Raw genomic sequence first — 24,909 nt, 5'->3', positions numbered from 1 at the left:
TTATTATTAATTTTATTAACTCTTTTCTGCTACACAGTCGATTCCCCCCCCCCATTCTCGTTTCCTATCAAAATATTTCTTGCTGAATTTATTCTAACACTGTGAACATTTTAATGTGTTTACAATGATTCTTCAGATATTCTACGTATCCTTTCCAGTCATCCGTATACATTCTTTTCATCCTGCTGTCTTGGTCTACTCGCCATGAGACCTGTGAGTGTGTGATTCCCAGTGAAGTGTGTGGCTAGCCTGTGGGGAATGTGACTGGTAAGGAAAATCCTTCTGCCCTGTTACATGTTCATAAGGAGGAGGGGGGTGTCGTATGAAGCCCTTTACCAGAGCCATTCACATGTCAGTCCGCATATCCCTTCTAGAGTTCTTAAAATGGCGATGCCCTCTTTCGGAAAACACGGTGGTGCTCTCTCATCACACCACGTTGAGCAAGACTGATGAGCCAATACTTAGCCAAAGCCAACTTTTGTGTTAACAATGCCTAATGGCGCAGAGGGCAGCGGGTGGGGCTCACGTCAGATAGTTTTGATAGTGGCGATTGGGAAATCCTCCGATGGCTCGCAAAACTCCTCCATAAAAAGACAGGGAATGCCTTGCCAGAGCGGAAAATTGCAAGAGGCAGAACACGAGCGGCAGGTTGTTTGGAGAAACTTTTGAAGCGCGGCAAGGGTGAGCTTACTAGCATGAACACATCTCGCTCGCCCCCTCCCAAATAGCAAGTGGGGGAGGTGTGAATTGGGAAAATAAGTGGTAGAAGAAAGGATTGAATTCATCCCCCATTAATGCTCTTTGGGGGGGGGGGACAGAGAGGCGGAAATGTGTTATGATATAATGTAGTGGTTTCCAACCAGTGTGTCGTGGCACCCTAGGGTGCATTGAATGATAGTCAGGGGTGCTGTGGGAAACACTGACCTCTGTCCCTCTTTCGTCCCCTCCCTCCTCTGATGCCCTCTCACATCTCTGCCTCTGAAAGCATTGTGTGGTTGTTTTTTGCAGCAGCCCTGGCTACAAACACCCCTGGCAAATAATGCCTCTGGGGCTGGCCAGGGGGTCCTGGTTGCCAGGAGCTGAGGTGGCGTCGGAGTAAGCAAGAAAGGGGGTGAGGGAGCCCAGCCAGCCAGCCCCTGCTGTTGGGAATGGACAGACAGACAAGTGGGATGCCAGGCAGGTGCCACAATGGCCTTCCTTGTGCTTCCTCACGTTCACCTTTGGCCAGTCTCTGTCAGGCCACTAAGGCTGGGTGCATCCTTGTCCCATGTGCCTCTGGGGTGCTGTGAGGAGGCACCCCTCTCTGGGGCAGGGGAGAGGACAGCTCAGAGATCAGGGGTGGTTGTAGTGGCTGCTGGGAGGACTCCCAAGGAGAGGGGAGAGGAGAGGAGGTTGAGCAGCACTCCACAACAGAAAGTGTTCGAAAAGGGGTGAGGGGCTCCTGGCTCTGCAGGCAAGGGGTGACGTAACTAGGCTCCCGAGGCTCGGAGTGCATTTCACTACAGGGCAGCCCCAGGAAGAATGTAGTTGCCCAAGGGAGCTGTGGACTCAAAAAGGTTGGATACCCCCAATATAATAAAATCTTAAGAGTGTCATCACCCTGCAGTTCACCTGGCCACAGACAGGTGGCACCATGAAGTACAGCAGGACAACAGCCTTCAGAGAACTGCCAGCCCATCATAGAAGCATCGGAGGGTGGTGGCAGTCAGCCCAGGCAAACTACAGAGGAAGGGCCACAAAAGGCTGGGGCAGCTCCTCAGCTCTCCTGCCCGCTTCCTGTTGCTGCCACCTCACCAAAGATGCCATTCTCCTGCGAGCAGGGCAGGCGCTGAGAAGCTGCCCAGGCCTGTCGTGACCTCAGCCTCCACAGCTCTCCAGGAGGTGGTCTAAAGGGAATGGCTTGCCTGGGCTGTGTCAACGTCCGGTTCACGGGCGATCGAAGTCCCGGCTGGGGACGTCGGGACCAGGGGCAAGATGGCAGGGTGGGAGCAGGAACAGGAGTCCAGAAGCCAGGAGTCCGAAAGCCAAGAGTCCGAGGGTCAGAGAGCCAGGAGTCAAGAAGCCAAGGGTCCGAAAGTGTGATGGCCTGGGATTCCGATTCGGAGGATGAAACAGAGGAATCCCAGCCTGCACAGGAGTCCCCGCCTCCAGGGCCGGCTGAACTGGGGCAAGGCCTAGAGGCTGAAGAGCCTGCACCTGTGGCAGTGCAGCAGGAGCTGGCCCCAGGTGAAGTCCTCCTGGCCCCAGAGGAGCCTGATGACTCAGTGGCCACAGGTGAGCCTCCTCCAGGGCCCAGTAACCCTTCGGCCTCTCCTGATCTGCAGAGGCTTAGGGCAGAGAGGCGAAGGGAACTAGTTGCCCCCAGGAGGAGTGCTCGCCTTAAGGCCAGAGTAGGCGGGGCTCCTGGGGGTCGGGACCGCCCCTGACCTTAGAAGAGGATAAAAGCCCACTCATCCCGGCCCCAGGTTGCGGGAGCAACGTCGTTGTTGGCTTCGGACCTTCCTGTGATCCTGATCCTTGCTCGGCCTCCTGTTCCTGACTAACCGGTACTCCTGTTCCCTGCTCGGCTTCCTGTTCCTGACTATCCAGTACTCCTGTTCCCTGCTCGGCCTCCTGTTCCCGACCATCCGGTGTTCCTGTTACCTGCACAGCCTTCTGTTCCAGCGTTCCTGTTCCCCGCCCGTCTCTCTGCATCGGACCTCGCCCCGCTTCGTGTGGACTCTGCTACACTCACGGTACCTTACCCCCGGGACCAGCACAGAAAGCAAGGGGTCACGAAGTCAAGGGTCCAAAGATCAAGAAGCAAGGAGTCAAGAAGCCGAGGTTCAAGGATCAGGAAGCAAGAAGCCAAATGCAGCAAGGCAGAAAGCGTGTTGCTGTGGCAGAGCTGAAGGGAAATGCTGACCTTATATCCCTTCCCGGCTCTTGCCACCAGGTGCTGTGAGTAACCAATCGGCCTCACCTGTGAGGCCGCGCCTTGCCTCTTCAGAACAAACTTAGGGTGGCCCCAGTCCTGCAAAGTCTTACTGGTCACAGGGCCTGGCTCCTGCACGCACTCCTGACAGCTGCCATCTCCTCAGGAGAGATGGTCTAAGGGGGCAGAGGGGAAATCTGTCCCTCCATGCATTTCCAGACTTTCCTTCCCTCCAAGTAATGCCCAGATGCACCTGATTTGGAGGCAGAGGCCTTGGGATCTATAACAGCATGACGTTAAAAAAGAATGGGTTAACGGTAGGGGGCAGACTGAAAGTGGGAGGGTTGGAGGGGGCTGGTGGCTGAAGGGATGGGGGGGTTGGTGAGGGGGTTTTGCGGGGGTGGCAGGTGACATGAGCAGGAGACCAGCCCCTAGTATTCCCTTATCTCCATTGTTCTTGACAGTTTTTCCTTCAGTAAAAAGATTTGGATCCCTGTATTATTATTTTTGGGACGCAGGTGGCGCTGTGGGTTAAACCACAGAGCCTAGGCCTTGCCGATCAGAAGGTCGGCGGTTTGAATCCCTACGATAGGGTGAGCTCCCATTGTTCAGTCCCAGCTCCTGCCAACCTAGCAGTTCAAAAGCACGTCAAAGTGCAAGTAGATAAATAGGTACCGCTCCGGTGGAAGGGTAAACAGCATTTCCGTGCGCTGCTCTGGTTCGCCAGAAGTGGCTTAGTCATGCTGGCCACATGACCCGGAAGCTGTACGCCGGCTCCCTCGGCCAATAAAGCGAGATGAGCGCCACAACCCCAGAGTTGGTCACGACTGGACCTAATGGTCAGGGGTCCCTTTACCTTTATTATTATTTTTACCTCAAGGGGAAACTACTGAGAAAGAGCTGGAATAATAATACCCCACCCATCTGGCTGTGTTGCCCCAGCCACTCTGGCCAGCTTCCAACACATACAAAAACATAACAAAACGTCAAACATTAAAAACTTCCTGATCCAGGGCTGCCTTCAGATGTCTTCTAAAAGTTGTGTAGCTCCTCATCTCCTTGGCATTGAAAGGGCATCTCTCACAATTTACAAATCCACTCTTCCTTTGCTGGTGTGTCCTTAGATTTCCATTTAATGGATTTGTAAATTAAGTGAGTATATAGAATTGGCAAAATTAACTTCAATTATAAGATATCAATCCAATCAAAAGTTAAGAATGGAGTGGAAGTATTTCAAAGATTATATGTCAAAATGTTGTTCTAAAAATGACATGCAAATAGGCGTAGAATAAAAAAATGTAAGCAATAACAAAACCAATAAAGAAAGAAGGAAAAAATCAGAATTTAACAAAAATAATGTATTATAGAATGCAAGGGGGGGGGAAGGTAGAAAGAAATATAAAGAAGTCGAATTGCTGTGGAGGGAAGTAGAAGGTGGGTGGTGGGTTTTATAATTAAGTGTATAATTATGCAGCTGTTGTAATTTAGCTATTATATTTTATGTGAGGGAATCATTGGGAATTTTTGTTATTATGTATATATGTTAAGTTTCAATAAAGATCTTTGGAAAAATAAAATAATAAAATAAAATAAAAACCTCCTCTTGGGAAAAAACAAAAAACGGAAAAAACAAAAGGGTATATTTCCCTTGTCCACCACTCAACCTGAAACCACCAGTAACTTCTGCACGTGGAAAAAATGAGCATTCCTTTGAGGAAAAACAACACCCATGGGATAAACAAGTGCACAGCTTATAGCCAAGAGACAGTTCTACCCTAAGGGCAGGCTGCAGAAGCCGCTGGGCTTGCCTTTCCCAGAAGCAGTGCAAAGAAGTATTTACTGATGTATTTACCTGCAAAGGAAAATGCAGTCAGTACTTTGACCTAGCTAATCCTTTCGATTGCTTTAGGCTTCCAGAGTTTTGCAATAAAGGTTTTGAGTTATAGCCAGCCAGTTTTGTCTATAGCTAGAATGACCGAAAACAAGCACATATTGTTGTCCAGCCGTTAAAATTTTGTACTCTTGTCCTGCAGCTAAGTGGTGGTTTTATTTTCATGACACGGTAACTGCCTTGGAATGAAGACAAGACATGATAGGGGTACATATAACTGCACATGCCTATGAACTTTTAACACTCTCAGACCGGCAGATTGCTACAATATCCCTATGGGCAATGCATCACAATGTAGTTACAGTGAGCTGGGGTATGATCCAACCATTTCCTCATGTTTTTCAGCTTACCACTGTAACAACCGTAGCCTTTTTTGTATTAAATAGGGGCCTGGCAATTTAACTAGGCGAAAGGTACCTCCTTTTCAGTTATCTGATCTGGCCTGCACCGAACTTCTCATCTTAGAGTGGAACAAAGTTAATGAACTGAGCAGAGAGGATTGTATCCAACTAAGTTCTGCTCAGAGTAGAGCCGTTTAAATTAATGGTTTTCAGCAACAACAAAAAAGTGCTTGTATTAGTGCAACTATAACTGAACAAGTTGCACGTAGCACACAGGTGCATGAACAGTTTTCTGCAGCAGCGATGTAATGCCATGTAACCTGTATGCTTCAGGAAGCGAACAAAATGCTACTCATCTACAGAGAGAAAAGCTAGCAGCAACTTGTGGTGTTAAATACTAGTGTACTGAAAGAAGCAAAGCTCATCAGTGTCGCAGCAATGATTCTTCAACATCAGCTTCGTTGGACTTGTCATGTTGTGCGGATGCCTGATTATTGTCTTCCAAAGCAACTACTCTATTCCGAACTTAAAAATGGAAAGCGTAATGCCGGTGGTCAACAAAAGAGGTTTAAAGACTCACTCAAAGCAAATCTTGAAAAATGTAGTATAAACACCGACAACTGGGAAACACTGGCCTGCAAGCGCTCCAATTGGAGAACAGCCTTTACCAAAGGTGTCATGGGCTTTGAAGACGCTCGAACTCAGGTCAAAAGAGAGAAACGTGCTAAGAGGAAGCCACGATTGGCAAACCCTCACCTTCATCAACTCCCACCCGGAAACCTATGTCCTCACTGTGGAAGGACGTGTGGATCCAGAATTGGCCTACACTGTCAACTTACGGACTCACTGTTAAAACCGTGTTTGTGGAAGACAATCTTACTCAGCTACGAGTGGTCGAAGAAGAAGAAGAAGAAGATGATGAAGACTCATCTACAGTGAGAAAAGCCAGCAGCAACTTGTGGTGTTAAATACCAGGGAAGACTCATCATCCTCATTTGGTGTCAAGCAGGGATACAAGCCATATACAGCAATATAGAGGACACTGCACATCCGTTCTGTTTTTTAGAAGGCAAGTTAGCATCTGCATTCCTCCCCAGGATGCATGCACTAATTTATTTCCTACCGCTCGCTTCTTGTAAAACCAGTCTCGCAAGTTTCAAAAACTCTAAAAGCCAGCCTTTTCTTTCGGTGATGCAAAATGAAGCAATTGCCTCAGGTGATGGGAGCCAGGAGTACTGGGACTGGAAGCAAGAGGCATATCTAGGGCGCCTTCTGCCCTTGCCAAGGAACTGTATCGATGCCCCCCTGGAAAAAAAATCATTTTACCACATGCCTTTGTGCCACAGTGTGAGAAGGCAATGAAGCTTCTCCTGTGCTGGATCTGACTGTGACGGCAGCGCCACATATATACCGTATTTTTTGCTCTATAAGACTCAATTTTCCCCTCCTAAAAAGTAAGGGGAAATGTGTGTGCATCTTATGGAGTGAACGCAGGCTGCGCGGCTATCCCAGAAGCCAGAACAGCAAGAGGGATTGCTGCTTTCACTGCGCAGCGATTCCTCTTGCTGTTCTGGCTTCTAAGATTCAGAATAATTTTTTTCTTGTTTTCCTCCTCCAAAAACTAGGTGCGTCTTGTGGTCTGGTGTGTCTTATAGAGCGAAAAATGTGGTACATCGTACAATCCAGTCTGATATGTTATTTTTGCATGCCCGACCCTCCAGACCAGCGTCCCCAGCAGAGGCTGGTTTCACCAACCTTTAGGTACTCCTCTGACTGGAAGCCTACGTCAGATGACGGCTTTCCGTTCTGACTTTTGTGGAAGCCATGAATGTTTCCTGGTTCGAAAGCATCAGGAAGTGTTGTTAACTGGCTTCCTTGTTGTTTCCTCACTCCTACAAAAGGAGAATGGAACATGGGAAATTGCATCGCATGCAGTCACATCATCGGCCTATTTAGCTCAATACTGCCTACACTGGCTGGCAGCAGCTCTCCGGGAATTCAGACGGGGTTTCTTCCAGACTCACCTGAAGATAACGGGGATTGAACCTTGCACCTTCTGCACCCAAAGCTGCTCTCTACCACTGAACCATGGCCCTTTCCCAGATTTAATTTGATTCTGCAAACATAGCCGATAACTTCTGTGTTACAAAAAGGGAATTAGTTTAATCATACAAAAATCCACAGGCACATCATTTTACCGTCTTGCTAAGATTGGAAAACCCGATGCCCACACATGTCATTAAGACCTTGTCTCCACCTTTGCGTTCTTCGCCGGACGGTTTGCTTTCGATTTTAAACATAATCTGGAAGTAACTTCTCAGATGCCGCAGAAACTCAATTCTAAGAAAGGAAGAAAAAGCAAAAGTGAACGTCTTAACCTACACAAAAGTTAACGTGGGCAACATCTGGATGCCAACAGATACGCCTGAAATTTATAACCGGGGGGGGGGGGGGATACACACGATTTATTTTTTAAAAAATCTTTTCCAAGATTCTATATATTGAGCAAACTGGAAGTCTAGTACACACAGAAAAGTACACAACGCAATTAGCATTTGATTTAGTTATGCAAACAGATGGCTGGAGCTGACAAACTTATATCATAAGTTGTCCTAATATAACCAGCTAACTTATTAGACCTCACGATAATTTCACAATTATCATCTATGTATTTCTAATAGCATAACCAAATCAGTAATTTTTGATGTAACTGTAAAAACTACTCTGAAAATTTATTATTCCAAAAATGAAACCTTCATCTGGTTGTAAATATTAACATTATACCAGTAAGAATGAGTCTTTCTGTAAAAAAAATGATTTAAATCAAGTCTTACTGACTAGTGTTTTAAATCGGGATTTAAATCGATTTCATTTAAATCAAACCCACCCTGCTGACACTGGTGGGTTTCTTTTTATTGCTGACCGACACCGGATCCTGACAATTTGCAACTTGGTTTCTCCCGCTGGCTAATCCCTGCTCTACCTCTGCTCCTTATATAGGCTCATTGCCAACACAGGAAAGATCACTTGGTCATCTTTGCTACCAAAGGCATCCCCAGCTGATTGCATACCGCTCCCAAGTGTTATGTCTGAGAACTTCTGGATTACCACTCATCAGTTGGTAACACAGGCTCTCTCTGGTCTCCCTCCACCCCAATCACAAGATCTCCCCTTTGGCTTCCAAGGTCAGAGGCCAAGGTCCAGCAGTAGTTTCCCAGCACAGCACCCATGTCATTGCGATGGCACCATCATTCTTCAGTTATCACAGTACTGTACCTTTCACACATACAGCACCGGTACCATGATAACCGAAAAAGGACAGTTCACAGTCTAGTTGTTCTAACTGTCAGAACCGGGGGATGAAAAGCCAGTTGGCTACCCTCTCAGCCTTGCCGTTGCAGAGATCCATCAGTCATCTTCTCCGACATGCGTCTGTGACTCAAGCAAAGCAGTCTTGAGCACACATTACTCAGCAGTGTAAACTGCACAACAGATAATAATAATTTTTATTTATACCCCGCCCTCCCCAGCCAAGGCGGGCTCAGGGCGGCTAACAAGCAATAATAAAAACAAGTTGAATGAATACAACTTAAAAACAACATTAAAATACATTAAAATATTAAAATGTAGCCTCATCACAGGAGGAGAAAGGAAAAGAAAAAAGAAAGAGGGGGAGGGAATCAAATTGGCTCCAAGCCAAAGGTCAGGCGGAACAACTCTGTCTTACAGGCCCTGCGGAAAGAAATCAGACCCTGCAGGGCCCTGGTCTCATGAGACAGAGCGTTCCACCAGGCCGGAGCCAGAGTTGAAAAGGCCCTGGCTCTGGTTGAAGCTAATCTAACTTCCTTAGGGCCAGGGACCACTAGGGTGTTGCTATATATGGACCTTGAGGCTCTCCGTGGGGCATATGGAGAGATGAGGCTTGAGGCGTGGACTCAATACTTAACTACACATTTATTATACATAAATCAGGACAAAGAAAACATGGCTTCTCTCCTTGCCGCCTTCTCGGAGAGACTGAAAACAAAAGCAATACAGAGCGGAAGTTCCTCTCATGCCAGCAATCTGTGCTGGAATGTAAACAGGCATGTGACATGTAACAATCCACATATCTGCAGCAAAGGGTGGAATGGAATTCCCAACACTAACAGAATTCCAAAATAGATGCAGAAGCCAGCATGCAAGGCAAAGAAACCACAGCAAGCTCTCCGCTGGAAATGGTCAATTGCAAAGAAAGCAGGAGCTGCATCTCCCAATATTGACATCTCCTTCCACCAATATCAAAACGGGTCTTTTCCTTTGCACAGACAGCTTTACGCCAAATGCTTAAACACTCGCATTCCTCCTCCCAAACACAAAAGGGGATGCCTGGCAGTTTCTTTTCAATCTTCGCAAATCGAGTCAGAGAAGATGATTAAACGGTCCAAAATATTAGCCCTTCTATGCCACAGCTATTGGTATAAAGGGTCTCAGCCCTGTATACCTGAAGGAGCATCTCCTCCTGCATTGTCCAGCCTGGACACTGAAATCCAGCTCCGATGGCTTTCTGGAGGTTCCCTCATTGCAAGAAGTGAGGTTACAGGAAACCAGGCAGAGGGCCTTTTCAGTAGTGGCGCCCACCCTGTGGAACACTCTCCTATCAGATGTCAAGGAAATAAACAACTATCCAACTTCTGGGACACATCTGCGGGCAGCCATGTATAGGGAAGTTTTTAATGTTTGGCGTTTTATTGCGGTTTTTATAAATTGTGGGAAGCCACCCAGAGTGGCTGGGGTAACCCAGTCAGATGGGCGGCATATAAAATCATCAACATCACCATCACCACCATGGCCCAGAGGTTACGCCAGAAAACAAGCACCCAGCTAGTGTGCCCATTACTTGCCGCAGCATGTTTCAGAGCTCTGGAAACGTGGAGGATTGATGAGCAAGTCATCTGTTGGCTTTCCTAAAATCAGACAACAGGTAATATACTGCAAAGGTAAAGGACCCCTAGTAAAGGGACGCGGGTGGCGCTGTGGTCTAAACCACTGAGCCTCTTGGGCTTGCCGATCGGAAGGTTGGCGGTTCGAATCCCCGTGACGGGTGAGCTCCCATTGCTTAGTCCCAGTTCCTGCCCACCTAGCAGTTCGAAAGCACGCCAGTGCAAGTAGATAAATAGGTACCACTGCGACAGGAAGGCAAACAGCGTTTCCGTGTGCTCTGGCTTCCGTCACAGTGTCCTGTTGCTCCAGAAGCAGTTTAGTCATGCTGGCCACATGACCCAGAAAGCTGCCTGTGGACAAACACCAGCTCCCTCAGCCTGAAAGCGAGATGAGTGCCACAACCCCATAGTCGCCTTTGACTGGACTCAACCGTCCAGGGGTCCTTTACTTTTTATCTTTTTACCTAATACACTGCACTGAGGGCTTTGAAGAAGTTCCTTTCGCAGCTACAAATTAAGCATTCACAGTAGTAACAAAATCTGTTATTCTATGGAATTAGCAAATTGAACAGAGATGGGTAATTCCTTCTCAAGGGGGGGGGAATAGAAAGGACTTACGTGTATGGGGACAGAGGTCCTAGCAGGACTTTGGAGACGTCCTGCTGCCCAAGGGTCATGAGGAGAAGAATGAGGCTTTGGTTTGTTGAATCCACACAGCCTCCCTGCAAACGCAAACCATTTAATAATTAAGCTTTGCACTTAACCGGAAAATATGGGCGAAAAGGGGAAGAGGGAGGGAAAACCACAGAACAGCTACAAACTGCATTTCAAGGGTCAAAAAGATAACATGCATTCAATGAACCCAACGGCAAAAAAGGTGCTTGAAATCAGTATTGGGACCAATTTGTGTGTAAAAGCAGAGGAATTTGTAGGGCCAAAGAAATCAACTGCCCAATCCCATGTATGCCTACTCCATCACATTCTAACAGATTTACCCTCCGGGAAGTGGGTACAGGCACCCGGCAGCCCAAGTCAACCAAGACAGGTGGTTCAAGTGGAAATACAGTGGTGCCCCGCAAGACGAATGCCTCACAAGACGGAAAACTCGCTAGACGAAAGAGTTTTCCGTTTTGGAGGTGCTTTGCAAAACAAATTTCCTATGGGCTTGCTTCGCAAGACGACAATGTCTTGCGAGTTCCTGCTGGTTTTTTTTCCTCCCCCCCCCTTTTTCTAAGCCGCTAAGCCGCTTATCAGCTGATCCGATCAGCAGATAAGCCTCTAAAAGCCACTAAAAGCCGCTAATAGCGCTAATCCGCTAATCCTTCAATGGGCTTGCTTCGCAAGACGAAAAAACCACTAGATGAAGAGAATCACAGAACGGATTCTTTTCATCTTGCGAGGCACCACTGTAGCTCCATCATATGCTGAGATAGAGAGATTCCTTTCTGCAAGACCAACCCACCAGCCCAATCTGTGGCATGCGTTTTCTTTCTTTTGTTTTTAATTTTTTTTATTTTAAATGCAAAATTACAACAAAAATTACAAACAATGAATCCAAAATAAAACAGTACAAACAAGGGGGGGGGGACACAAGAGAAAAAAGAACAACAAAACAAAACAAAAAACACACATCTACAAATAAAACCATATCATCATTCTAATCGTTACGTCCATATACACATATTGACTTCCTTTGTTCTAAGACCTCGAAATTTTTACTCTTTCTAAATTGTTGTGTCTAATGTAGATTACCTCCATCTTTATACTTTTTGCGCCATTTTTCTCTTTCTTTAACCCTGCAAAGCTTCATCCGTTACATACCAATATACTTACTCCAGAACAATGTTTTTCATATACTCTTTAGCACATCCCCATTCTTTTAATAATTTTTGGTCCGATTGTCCCCTTATGAATGTTGGTGAGTCTTGCCAGATGTATATTCACAAAATTTAATTTGTCATTCTTTCATTGATGGAATTTTTCTCCCTTTCCAATTTTTTGCTATGAGCATCCTGGCAGCTGTTGTCGCCTAGAGGAATACTTTCCTTTGATTCTCAGGAATATCGTTTGTGATTATACCTAAAAGGAATGCTTCCGGTTTTTTACTAAAAGATATTTTAAACATCTTTTTGATTTCTTCATATATTTCACTCCAAAATTCTTTAATAGGTCGGCATTCCCACCTCTGGGGCATGCGTTTTCTTGACCTCAGATGCACTCAGGAAGAGCGTAGAAAGAAACATGACACTGGCTTTCCAACTCTATCCTGAGCCTTACAGTCCATTAGGCAACCATGAATAAGGCCCCTCTCTTTCTCCAGCTCTCATTAGGAAGTAAAACAGTCATTGGCATATCCAATGACTCGAGCTGACCACTAACAGATCAGGAACCCATTTAGCGCAGGGTGCATCAGCAGCAAGAACAAAATGATTCTGCGGCCTACAACCTTCCTAATCAAAGGGGCGAAGTCTTTCGAAACCAGAGAAGGGCTCTAATTACCTCTTAAAGAAGAGTCCTATTTCTGACCAAGATCACTTGTTGCATTAAGGAGAAATACATTACACACAGCGCAGGTTTTCTTTCGCCATCTGGAGAAGGAATACAACCTGGGCAGCGTGGAGAGAAAGAGTCTCCCTAATGCAAAGATGTAAAATGAAGTTATGAGACACCACCACAATTCTTCAGGGAGCGAAAACGAAACAGCTACTTACTCTGTGAATCTCTTCAAGTAGCAGCTTTGCACAGTTTATGGCCAGGTCTTCCGGGAGCACAGCTGCGCCCTGTCCCTGGGGGCTGGAGGCCAACTCAGCACTGAGGAAAGTACCATTTGTTGTCTCTGCAACCAGAGTGAGGCCGAAACCTGGGGACCTGAAAGAAGAAAGCACACAGGACACAGGGGTGGAATGAAAGGAATTGTTTCATTTTAAAATCCCGTGATGAAGGTGCCTGCTTGTTGCTTAAAGAAAAACAAAGCCTAAACTTACATGTAAAAAATTAACGTTCTGGTATAAAATAGTCAGCGACATTTACTCCCATCAGCACCCAATTGAGCCTGGTCGTTCTCCTTGACCCCTTGACTGTTTTGCACCAGGCCTGTCTAACTGAGCCCAGCAATGGCCATGCCAAGGTTTTGGAGGAGCCAGAGTGGGACCGAGTTTGGTCCTAGATCGTTGCTCCAGCTTCAGGAGAAGAAAGCTCACTTGGAGCATGCTGTGAGATAGCAAAGGTCTTTCCACTTGGTTTGATATCAGGGCAATACAGGACCTGAAGGGCAAGTAATTGCAGTGAGAGATTTTACTTTCTTGGCCTCCATGATCACTGCAGATGGTGACAGCAGTTACGAAATTAAAAGACGCCTGCTTCTTGGGAGGAAAGCAATGACAAACCTTGACAGCATCTTAAAAAGCAGAGACATCACCTTGCCGACAAAGGTCCGTCAAAGGTCAAAGCTATGGTTTTCCCAGTAGTGATGTATGGAAGTGAGAGCTGGACCATAAAGAAGGCCGATCGCCAAAGAATTGATGCTTTTGAATTATGGTGCTGGCGGAGACTCTTGAGAGACCCATGGACTGCAAGAAGATCAGAACTATCCATTCTTAAGGAAATCAGCCCTGAGTGCTCACTGGAAGGACAGATCCTGAAGCTGAGGCTCCAATACTTTGGCCACCTCATGAGAAGAGAAGACTCCCTGGAAAAGACCCTGATGTTGGGAAAGATTGAGGGCACAAGGAGAAGGGGACGACAGAGGACGAGATGGTTGGACAGTGTTCTCGAAGCTACCAGCATGAGTTTGACCAAACTGCGGGAGGCAGTGGAAGACAGGAGTGCCTGGCGTGCTCTGGTCCATGGGGTCACGAAGAGTCGGACACGACTAAACAACAACAACAAAAATAAGAAGCGCACTTGGGATGGAGGTGTAAAAAGGAGACTGATAGCTTGGGCCAATAAAGGTCAATAACAACAGGAGACAGGCAGAGCTGAACAAGCTGCCCTTAAGAAATTTCCAAGTCCATTGGATGGCAAACTCTCTCTTGAACAACCTGCTACAAAAGTATGGGTGGAAATGTAAGTATCCTCTTCCCGAAAGTTGTAGAGTTTGGGAGCAGGGTGGGCAGAGTTCAGGAGGGGTTTCCTTCCTTACAAAAGCTGGTTGTGATCAGAAGGCACAGAAGGTCAGGTGGACCAAGTGAAGCTCAATGAAACACTCATGCATTGTGAGAGTGGAAGCCAGGAGGGTCTATGGCTGCAATCCCATTTCATCTACAAACTCAGCAGTTCAGCCTATGACAGGCCACTGTTCCCCGAACTTCACTAATTCCTCACCTACAGTACAGATAGAGTGATATCTCGCAGAACTGTTGCAAAGATTACTGAGAGGCTTTGAAAACTGCAAATTGAGCTGTATCAATGCTACAAAATTGTTATTACCAGATTGCCTTCTGCCCCCACCTCCACCCCTCCTCCTTCAAGTAAGCATTATATTAGTAAACCACAAATAAATGGCCTATTAAAGAATACTGGGTGGAGGCATATATAAAATATTATTATTATTAGGAAAACTTACTTCCCAGAGCTTGTCCCTTTCATATGGTCTGTGTAGATGTAAATATCCGGTAGGAATCTATTCAGGATGCTCCTTGCAGAATCCACAATTCGGTTCGCAATCTGCGGGGACACTCTGACCGAATAGCTGATTTATGAAATTAAGGAATTTCTTATAGAAAAAGGCGTTAACACAAAAGCAGGCCAGTATACAGAAGAGGACTTCCTTATTTTATTTATATTTATTTACATTTTATACATCCTTTTTATTTTTAACAAATAATCATAAATAAATAAAAACGTGCGCCCCACCACCAAGACCATTCCATTATAACTATCCAACCTCCCAAAATTTCAACACCTCTTGTGATGGTCTGACTCCTTTCTGTTTTAACAGTACAAATTCTACAAGCATATCTCCTCTGAAATCATTTCTCCTGCGTATTCCCCATCTAACCTTAATGGCACATGTTAATTTATCATTAACAGCAATATCCCACACCTCTTTATACCATTCTTCCATTTTATATTCTGCTTGCCTCTTCCACTTCCTAGCTATAATAATTCATGCAGCTGTCAATAAATTTGTGACCAAGTCCTTCATAGCCAGAATAGGACTTCCAACACATTTCCTGCTTGTGCATTTTGCTTTTTTAAAATAATTTTTATTAGTTTTCCATTTAAACAATATACTCACATCATTATTATCCACTTTACTTCTTTGGCTCTTTAAAGCCTATCGACTTCCTTCCCTCCCACCTCTTGGCTTTCAAAAGTAACCTTGATATCACAACATTTTACAGTGGTACCTCGGGTTAAGTACTTAATTTGTTCCGGAGGTCCATTCTTAGCCTGAAGCACCACTTTAGCTAATGGGGCATCTAGCTGCTGCTGTGCCACCAGAGCACAGTTTCTGTTCTCATCCTGAAGCAAAGTTCTTAACCCGAGGTACTATTTCTGGGTTAGCAGAGTCTGTAACCTGAAGCGTATGTAACCCGAGGTACCACTGTACAGTGGTACCTCGGGTTAAGTACTTAATTCGTTCCGGAGTTATGTTCTTAACCTGAAACTGTTCTTAACGTGAAGCACTACTTTAGCTAATGGGGCCTCCTGCTGCCGCCGTGCCGCCGGAGCACGATTTCTGTTCTCATCCTGAAGCAAAGTTCTTAACCTGAGGTACTATTTCTGGGTTAGCAGAGTCTGTAACCTGAAGCGTATGTAACCTGAAGTGTATGTAACCCGAGGTACCACTGTATATATTTTCCAATTCTAATACAACCCACTACAAAATACCTCAAAATTTAAATAAACGTAGAAAGGTAAACATATTCTCATTACAAGCCTTCAGATAACCCTACTAGTGTTATTAATTGCTTGAAATGGTCTTTCAAATATTGTATAAATTTACTCCAGTCCTTTTGGAATACTTGATTGTGCTGGTTTCGGATTTTTCCCATCAGCTTCGCCAGTTCTGCAAAGTCCATCATTTTCATCTGCCACTCTACTTGTGAGTTTGGATGGTTTGCAAGTGTTACTTAACTTTCCATAGTCAAAAGCAGGGGTCAGCGAACTTTTCCAGCAGGGGGCTGGTCCACTGTCCCTCAGACCTTGTGGGGGGGACGGACTATATTTTGAAAAAAGATATATGAACAAATCCCTATGCCCCACAAATAACCCAGAGATGCATTTTAAATAAAAGGACACATTCTACTCATGTGAAAACACACTGATTCCCGGACAGTCCGCAGGCCAGATTCAGAAGGCGATTGAGCTGGATCCGGCCCCCGGGCCTTAGCTTGCGTACCCATGGTCAAAAGGGTCTGCTGAATGTATCTTGGGCAGCATCATGTGATTGCAGGAAGATGCAACACCTTTTTTTACTGAGTCCCTCTCCAACCCACCCACCCACCTGCTTGAAAGGGCTAAGCACACCACAGGGCTAGTCAACAGCGCAACAACCAATTCAACATGGAAAAAGGAGTGACAACTTCCTTCAGCAAGGAAGAATGGTATAATCTTTATCTTTCTGAGCATGTACCTTAAACATAAGTTGGGGGTTGGGGGCTTGTGTATGTAGCCATCCCCACCCCGAATTCAGAGTTTTAGAAGATCCTACACATGAAAGGATTAGGAGAGTGTCAAGAGTAAAAGATGAGACGAACCACTGGGTGGTTTCTTCTGCACTTCCTGGTTTTACTGCTTGACCGGTACGGCAGACAGTTTAACCCACGTGTCAATTCAGCAAAAACTCCAGCAAAGAGTGACAGGTTCCCGTGGACTTTTAGCTTTCACTTTAAATAGAGCGAGGAAGGAAAGCTGGTAGGAAACAGTTTTGTTTTGCAACAAAAGCGGAGGCTGAGAAAGAGCTGGGGTGTGTGTGTTCCCATTTATGCACAGAACTCAAGAGGATTTACTAAGCAGACATGGTTAGGACGGCACCGTTCGCCACAGCTCACCTTATCACCAGAGGGCAGTTACGAATCAGCAAACAAAGCGGATTCTTATTTTCCCTTTTAGATCACAAAATGCTTAAAACAGGTATGCCTGAACAGGTGGGGCCACTAAATGTAGCGTTTGGGCTAGCAATTTTTGAGCCTTTATTTCCACACTGTGCATGCATCCGAACAGCACATACGTATGCACTAATTTGCAGTGGAATGCTCTCCCCAGGGAGATTCGCCTGGTGCCTTCATTATACACCTTTAGGTGCCAGGCAAAACGTTCCTTTTTAACCAGGCCTTTCGTTAATCTGATTGACATCCTATACCCTTTTAAAATATGTGGGGTGTTGGGTTACTGGGTTGTTTTTGTTTTTATTTTCATTATGTATTTTGTGGTTTTATATTCTGATTTTATTCTGTGAACTGCCCTGAGGCCTCCGGGTATAGGGCAGTGTATAAATTCAATAAATAAAATAAAATAAAGCAAAACTCTGTGCCCCGTGGCTAAGGAGTTCAGACTGCTCTAGGTAAAGGTAAAAGGTAAAGGACCCCTGGACAGTTAAGTCCAATCAAAGGCGACTACGGGGTTGCGGTGCTCATCTCGCTTCAGGCCGAAGGAGCTGGCGTTTGTCCACAGACAGCTTTCCAGGTCATGTGGCCAGCAGGACTAAACTGCTTCTGGTGCAACGGGACACCGTGACGGAAACCAGAGTGCACGGAAACGCTGTTTACCTTCCCACCACAGCGGTACCTATTTATCTACTTGCACTGGCGTGCTTTCGAACTGCTAGGTTGGCAGAGGCTGGGACAGAGCAACAGGAGCTCACCCCATTGCACGGATTCGAACCGCTGACCTTCTGATTGGCAAGTGCAAGAGGCTCAGGGGTTTGGACCACAGCGTCACCCACGTCTACCATGGCTCCACCATCCACATCCTGGCACTGTGCGTCAGTTGTGCATACGACACTATGCCTTACTACCCACACAATCTAATACACATCTATTTGCAAGGGAACCACACTGAGTCAATGGGGCTTACTCAGGTCTGTGGATATTCGGATTGCAGCCTAACTCTTTCCCTTACAGTGTAAGGCAAGCAAAGAAATCAGTTTGGAAACTTTTCAAGAAGGATACGCCACACCTCTGATGCGCTTAATTTTGCCAGGATCAACGTACTGAATGGGCATCAATGCTTTCTTAACAGGACAACTGAATATCACTTCGCCACCTCCTTTGGGGGGCATGCCCCTCCTCACGATCTGAAAACAATAAATGAGAATTTTAAGCAGTAAGGTTTTTAAGTGCTCCGGCTTTTTCATCCAACAACATTTGAAGACAAATTCTAGCAAGGCAATGCAGCTGCCACAATGTATAGGAAAGCTCATTCAAATCAGGGAGAAAGGTTAGCACACTCGATATGAATAAGAACTCCTAGAAATAGTAATTTGAGGTCTTACCTTCAATTCCAATTCTTCACCGTCGATTCCAAATCTTTTCAATAAAGGCAGAGCTGTCACCTTAAGGCAATCCACCTGAAAGATATTCAGTGAGAAAGCCTCTTGACTAGAAGACAACACAAACAATCTTTGCACCCCAACCAATTAAAAGTTCGTTCTGAGAAGGAGTTTTTAATTCACAATGGGTTGGGGGGGGGATGGGTGATTAGATTTGCCAAAAGCAACACAGCACCAGAAATTGGTTCAATTACATGTACTTTGGATTCATAATCAACAATTCCTTTTTCAGTTTCTCCATTAACCCGTTTCAGTTAGAACAGCCTTGAGCTGTGACTACGGTGCATCGACAGAACATGGTCTCTTATCCCCGCAGCACTCCCAGTGGCAGACTCTTTCCCTTTCTCCGTGTTAAATGAGATGGACACAGTAAAAGGATTTGCCATTATAGACCAAACAAGAGCGGAGTGTGGGTGTGGGGGCACAACCCCCCCCCAATCCTCAGGGACCAAATTAAGGGGCCTATGTGGCCACAAATCAATGACTTACCAAGCTCTCTTCCCCCAGACTCCTCCTTGCTCTTGTCGCAGCCACCCTCCACTCTTCCCACCATCTCACTCCTAATAATTTTATTATTTATTCCCCACTCATCTGGCTGGGTTTCCTCAGCCACTCTGAACGGCTCCCAGCAGAATAGTAAAAACACAGTAAAACACCAGACATTAAAAGCTTCCCTAAAAAGGGCTGCCTTCAGATGTTTTCTGAAAGTCAGATTGTTGTTTATTTCCTTGACATCTGAAGGGTGTTTCACTGGGAGGGTGACACTACTGAGAAGACCGTCTGCCTGGTTCCCTGTAACTTGGCTTCTCGCAGTGAGGGAACCGCCAGAAGGCCCTTGCAGCTGGACCTCAGTGTCCGAGTAGAACGATGGGGGTGGAGACGCTCCTTCTGGTCTACAGGGCCGAGGCCATTTAGGGCTTTCAAGGGCAGCACGGACACTTTGAACTTGGAAACATATAAACACCATTGACATTTGGGACGATTCACAACTTACCGTAGGATCCACTTGATCATTGGTGGCACCACGGAGAACAATCCTTAGAGGGTGCTTCATGAACGGTGCTAAGCACAGCAGGCTTTCCAAATAATACCCAATGCTGCGGTTGGGGCTGCAGTCGTGTTCCAGTGAACCCCCGTAGAGCAGGCCAGGCTGATAGTATAAAGTGGTACCTTTCAAAGAGCACGGAAAACATTCTCCGCATTAGTTGTCCATGACTATAACAAGGTTGACATAAGCCAGTAGTTGGGCTTGCCCAACCCTGGAGGTCCATGATATAGAAGTGATTATTACATACACCTGCTGAAGGAGATGCCTGGTGACCCTTTTAAACCCACTGAAATGGGACGCGGGTGGCGCTGCGGGTTAAACCACAGAGCCTAGAACTTGCCGATCAGAAGGTTGGCAGTTCAAATCCCCGCAACAGGGTGAGCCCCCGTTGCTCGGTCCCTGCTCCTGCCCACCTAGCAATTCGAAAGCACGTAAAGTGCAAGTAGATAAATAGGTGCCGCTCCAGCGGGAAGGTAAACGGCGTTTCCGTGCGCTGCTCTGGTTCGCCAGAAGCTGCTTAGTCATGCTGGCCACATGACCCAGAAGCTGTACGCCGGCTCCCTCGGCCAATAAAGCGAGATGAGCGCCGCAACCCCAGAGTTGGCCACGACTGGACCTAATGGTCAGGGGTCCCTTTACTTTTACCAGCCATTGAAACAATTGCAGGAACTTTCCCGGCTTCCTGCCTCCCCTCCCCTTTGAGTATCCCGTTTCAAATTTAAGACAGTTAACTTCCGGGAGAAGAGCTATGCTCTCTTGCACTCCGTAAAGTGCTATACATTACACTGTGATGGTGCCAAGTAGTTAATAGATACATAAATACCTGTTTGGTTTATTTCAATCCTAGAGCCATTGGTTATTTTGTCAATCAGCCGGATAAAGTTTGCTTCAAAATCTGTCAGAGAAACAGAGATGCTTAGCGTTCAGTCACTATTCCGAGAACCTTAAGGAAATCCCAACAACATGCAATGTGCTACAATCAAAACATTTTCCCCATTTAAACTCTTTAACCAGTTTGCCAACCGTGCCGTTAAAAGTAGATGGGAGAGAGCAAAATGTGTCCCAATTTGGTAGCCGAGGGAACCGTAAGAATTTTGTCCGACTGAACGCAAGGCTGCGATCCTGCACAAACTCTTGAACGCCAGCCCAGTTTACACACAGCAAGGCTTTCTTCCAGGTAAACATGTGCTGGCCTGATCTGCAAGCCCCTTTTTCAGTGTTATGGGAGCAGTGCAGAGTTAGAAACTCAGATATATAAGCTGGGAGACTCCCAAAGAGCAAGGTAAAGTCATGCTGGAATCAGTAGCAGATCATTTAGCTCCTTCTAAACCCTGCAATGTTCTCAACAATAAGCTCTAGGGGGGGAACCAACTCAATGCAACTTGTATGGGAATTCAGAATTCCAACCCATCCACTTATCCTGTCCCCCACTGCTTCCCTACATATTGGCTACTGTGATTGGACATAGTCCATATTTGAGGAAAATCTTTTCTATTATGAGAGGGAGGGTGTGTAAACAACGGCAACAGAGTGGTACCTCAGGTTACATACGCTTCAGGTTATAGACTCCGCTAACCCAGAAATATTACCTCGGATTAAGTACTTTGCTTCAGGATGAGAACAGAAATCGTGCTCCGGTGGCACGGCAGCAAAAGGAGGCCCCATTAGCTAAAGTGGTGCTTCAGGTTAAGAACAGTTTCAGGTTCAGTACGGACCTCCGGAACGAATTAAGTACTTAACCTGAGGTACCACTGTACTATAACCCTTAAACGAACCTAAAAAGCAAGCTATACAGAGGGACTGTAATGGATCCAGTTCTGGTAATCTAAAAACACAGCCCCCTGAGTGCAGCCTCAAATCTGATAATACAAAAATGGTGTTCCCCACACCCTTAACCAGGCATAGGCAAACTCGGCCCTCCAGATGTTTTCAGACTACAGTTCCTATCATACCTGACCACTGGTCCTGTTAGCTAGGGATGATGGGAGTTGTAGTCCCAAAACATCTGGAGGGCCAAGTTTGCCTATGCCTGCCCTTAACCATTCACAGAATTGGAAAGGACTGTGGGAGTCAGCTGGTCCTGTGTCCCAGTTTTATGCCTATTTCCAAAACTAGCCCTCATTTCCAGCAACACTAATATAAATTTATCACTGATTGACAGAAGACATTTCAGGACAGATAAATGGAAGCGTTTCTTCCCTGAGTGTGGAACTCACCGCTACAAGATGTGGGTAGTAATGGCCACGAACTGAAGATGGCTTTAAAGGGGGATTTGACCTGGGATAGCTCTGTCAGTGGAGCATGAGACTCTTAACCTCAGGGTAAAGGGTTCAAGCCCCATGTTGGGAAAAAGACTCCTGCCCTGCAGGGTGTTGGGCTAGATGGCCTTTGTGGTCCCTTCCAACTCTACAATTCTATGATACTATGACACATTCATAAGGCTATCACCGGATACTAGCTGTGCTGCCTGCATGTAACTTTTGGGTTTAGAAGCCAGTATACCACTGAATATCATCAACTGCTGGAGGGCAATAGCAAGAGAAGGCTTTTGCTATTTGATTGTTTTGAAGTTTTATTACAATCAAATGGTATAAAAACCTTGGGGAAATAAATAAAACTGCCTTCATGACCTGCTTGTGGACCAGAAGCTGGGCTAAATGAGCTTTTGGTCAAATCTAGCGGGACTTCCACAATCTTACACTTATATCCCTACCCCATTCATCCCAAACATTCAGACTGGTATAGATGAGATCAACCCATCTTACATTCAAACCAAACAAGTTTACAGGTAATTCCAACTAGCCAAAGGCCAACCATTGAGTCTGATGGGTGAGGGAGAATCTGACGCCAAGCCCACCCAAAGCAGTCTGTCCTCGATGCACCACACCAGCTCCGAAAAAAAGAGGAAACCAGGGCTGCATTCCTAACCTCACTGAATTCAACAGAACTTACTTCTGATTAGAAATTGTTAGGCTTGTGCTTAGGTCCTCTCTGAATAATGGGGAGATACATAGCATGCATAGCTTCTTCCTATTCTAGAGCTAAAATGCCTGGAGTTATACTTTCATACATCTCTTCTCTGATACGCTCCAGAGGCTAACCTGTGTTTCCCAGATCATGACAAAGCATTCTGCATCAGTAAACAGAATTTCACTTCAGGCAGCGACAAACTGGTTGTCCTAGCAGCTGATAACTCTGCACAGAGGAAGCAGCATACAAGAAAGACTCAAGGATGCTCGGACTTGCCTCCAAGCAGGCTGGCACACCCGCCTCCTACAACCCCAAGACCAGCTACCCTTCTTGCCTAAGTGAAAGCGGGCAACAGCACAGCTGCTCCCTTGCAGCGCCCAGCCTAATGCTAACAAGAAGAACCTGTGGCCTCACAGAAGAGGTTGGATGGCCATCTGCCAGGGATGCTTTAGCTGAGACTCCCGCATTTCAGGGAGTTGGACTAGGTGACCCTCAGGGTCCCTTCCAACTCTACAACTCCATGATGCTAAGAGGGTCCCTTCCAATTCTAGGCTTTGCTGCCACTGCTTCCTCCTCCACGGGAACCCAACCGTCCTGCCCGACAGTGCTAAGGTTACACAGGTCTGATCCCCATAATGGGCAGCTGCTATTTTCCTGCACTGCAGGGGGCTGGACTAAATGACCATTGAGGTCCCTTCCAACTCTACAATTCCATGATGGTAAGAGACTGCCCCCTTTGGCTGGAACACGGTGCTGACAATGCCAAGGTTGTGCAGGTCGGATTGAGGTTTGATGAGGCCCTAAGCTACTGAAGGTAACGGGGCCCTTTATATGTCCAGCTGTCCTTTGTCAACAAGAAACTGTCACTGGTTTTTTGTGTTGAATATATGCTATATGGTAACTTATGGACCTAATAGGTATCTAAAGCCATTTGCACATAGCAAATATGTATTTTATCAAAGTAATTGTTGAACTCAAATACAATTAAGAAGTATATTAATAGTGAAATACAATTAAGAAGTATATTAATAGTGAAACAATTATTCAGCTCTAACTTAAAATGATTTTTTATTCATAACAAACTTAATAATGCAAACACATTGGCATTTGGCAATAACAAAAGTCCCTTTAGAAACACAATTTACAAAGACGCATAATCTAGTCTTTAGAAACTTGCTATAACATGAAATAATAATAGCAAACCAGTGATAATGGCAGGGCCTATTACCTACATCATAGGAGCCTACACAACACAAAACACTGTTGCTGTATGTAGGTTTTTATTTTATTTGCTTTTTATTGTATATTTTGGAAATGCACAGTCAGGTTTCTTTTTTCCTTTACATTTTGGGGGGAGGCCAAGAGAGTGGGGCCCTAAGCTATAGCTTGCTTAGCTTATACAGTGGTACCTCGGGTTAAGAACTTAGTTCGTTCCGGAGGTCCGTTCTTAACCTGAAACTGTTATTGACCTGAGGTACCACTTTAGCTAATGGGACCTCATCCTGAAGCAAAGTTCTTAACCTGAAGTACTATTTCTGGGTTAGCGGAGTCTGTAACCTGAAGCGTCTGTAACCCGAGGTACCACTGTACATAAATCCGGCACTGGATCCCCGTCAGGGGCAGCTGCAAATTCCTGCACTGCACGGGGGTGGGCTGGATGACCCTCAGGGTCCCTTCCAACTCTAGGTTTTGCTGCTGCTTTCTCCTCCACCCAACGCGCCTGCCCTCCTCCTCCTCCCCATGCAGCCCCTCTCCTCGCCCGCCTCCCTCCTCGCTCGCCCAGGGCAGATGCACCTCGGAGTCCGGGGTTCTCCTCCTTGGCCCGGATCTTGCGGATCTTGACCGGGCGGCCGCTGAGCGTGGAGAGCACCAGCCTCTGCCGCAAGAAGTTGCACCCGACGTAGCTGAGCGAGGCCGAGGCGCTCGCCATGTCGCCGGTTCCTCCGCACTGCCTCCGGGGAGAGCGAGAGGCGGCGGGGACGCGTCCGGCGGAGGAGCTCGAGAGACCGACAGGCAAGCAGGCGGCAAGCGCCGGGTTGTTATGGTCGCAGGGAGCTCCGCATCGCCCACGTGGTTTGGAGCAGGAAGAGAGAGCGCCGAGACGTCGCGGGGTCAAAGGGGAAGGGGCGGGGTTCCAGGGCCCGGGCGGCCAGTGGGAGGCGAGGCTGCTGGGGAAGCAGGAGGCGGGGCGAGGGAAGGAGGCGCGCCGTGCCAGGAAAAGGGCGGAAGTGCTAGCAAAGCATGGCAAAGCGGGGACTACCAGCAAAGGGTGCCATAGGCAGCGCCTGTGACTAGGATCTCAGGGTTCTCGATGGACCCCGAGCTG

General features: G+C 46.5%; 1 protein-coding gene across 1 annotated transcript; it reads right to left on the bottom strand.

Annotated features, from left to right (window-relative positions):
• Positions 1-7,282: 7,282 nt before the first annotated feature.
• On the bottom strand, positions 7,283-24,638 carry RCL1 (RNA terminal phosphate cyclase like 1). The gene is made up of 9 exons (XM_081176793.1): positions 24,378-24,638; positions 20,437-20,508; positions 19,560-19,735; positions 18,509-18,583; positions 18,186-18,310; positions 14,633-14,758; positions 12,780-12,936; positions 10,687-10,790; positions 7,283-7,486 (listed from the first exon to the last, which is right to left on the bottom strand). The coding sequence occupies exons 1-9, from the start codon at positions 24,511-24,513 to the stop codon at positions 7,336-7,338; spliced, it is 1,122 nt and encodes a 373-aa protein (XP_081032919.1). The 5' UTR covers positions 24,514-24,638; the 3' UTR covers positions 7,283-7,335.
• Between the last annotated feature and the right edge of the window lie 271 nt (positions 24,639-24,909).

The sequence above is a fragment of the Podarcis bocagei genome, assembly GCF_964188305.1.
Source record: "Podarcis bocagei genome assembly, chromosome: 17".
In the NCBI taxonomy this organism is placed as follows: Eukaryota; Metazoa; Chordata; class Lepidosauria; order Squamata; family Lacertidae; genus Podarcis; species Podarcis bocagei.
The sequence above is the reverse complement of the archived record's forward strand: the minus strand, read 5'-3'. Positions and strand labels throughout refer to the sequence as shown.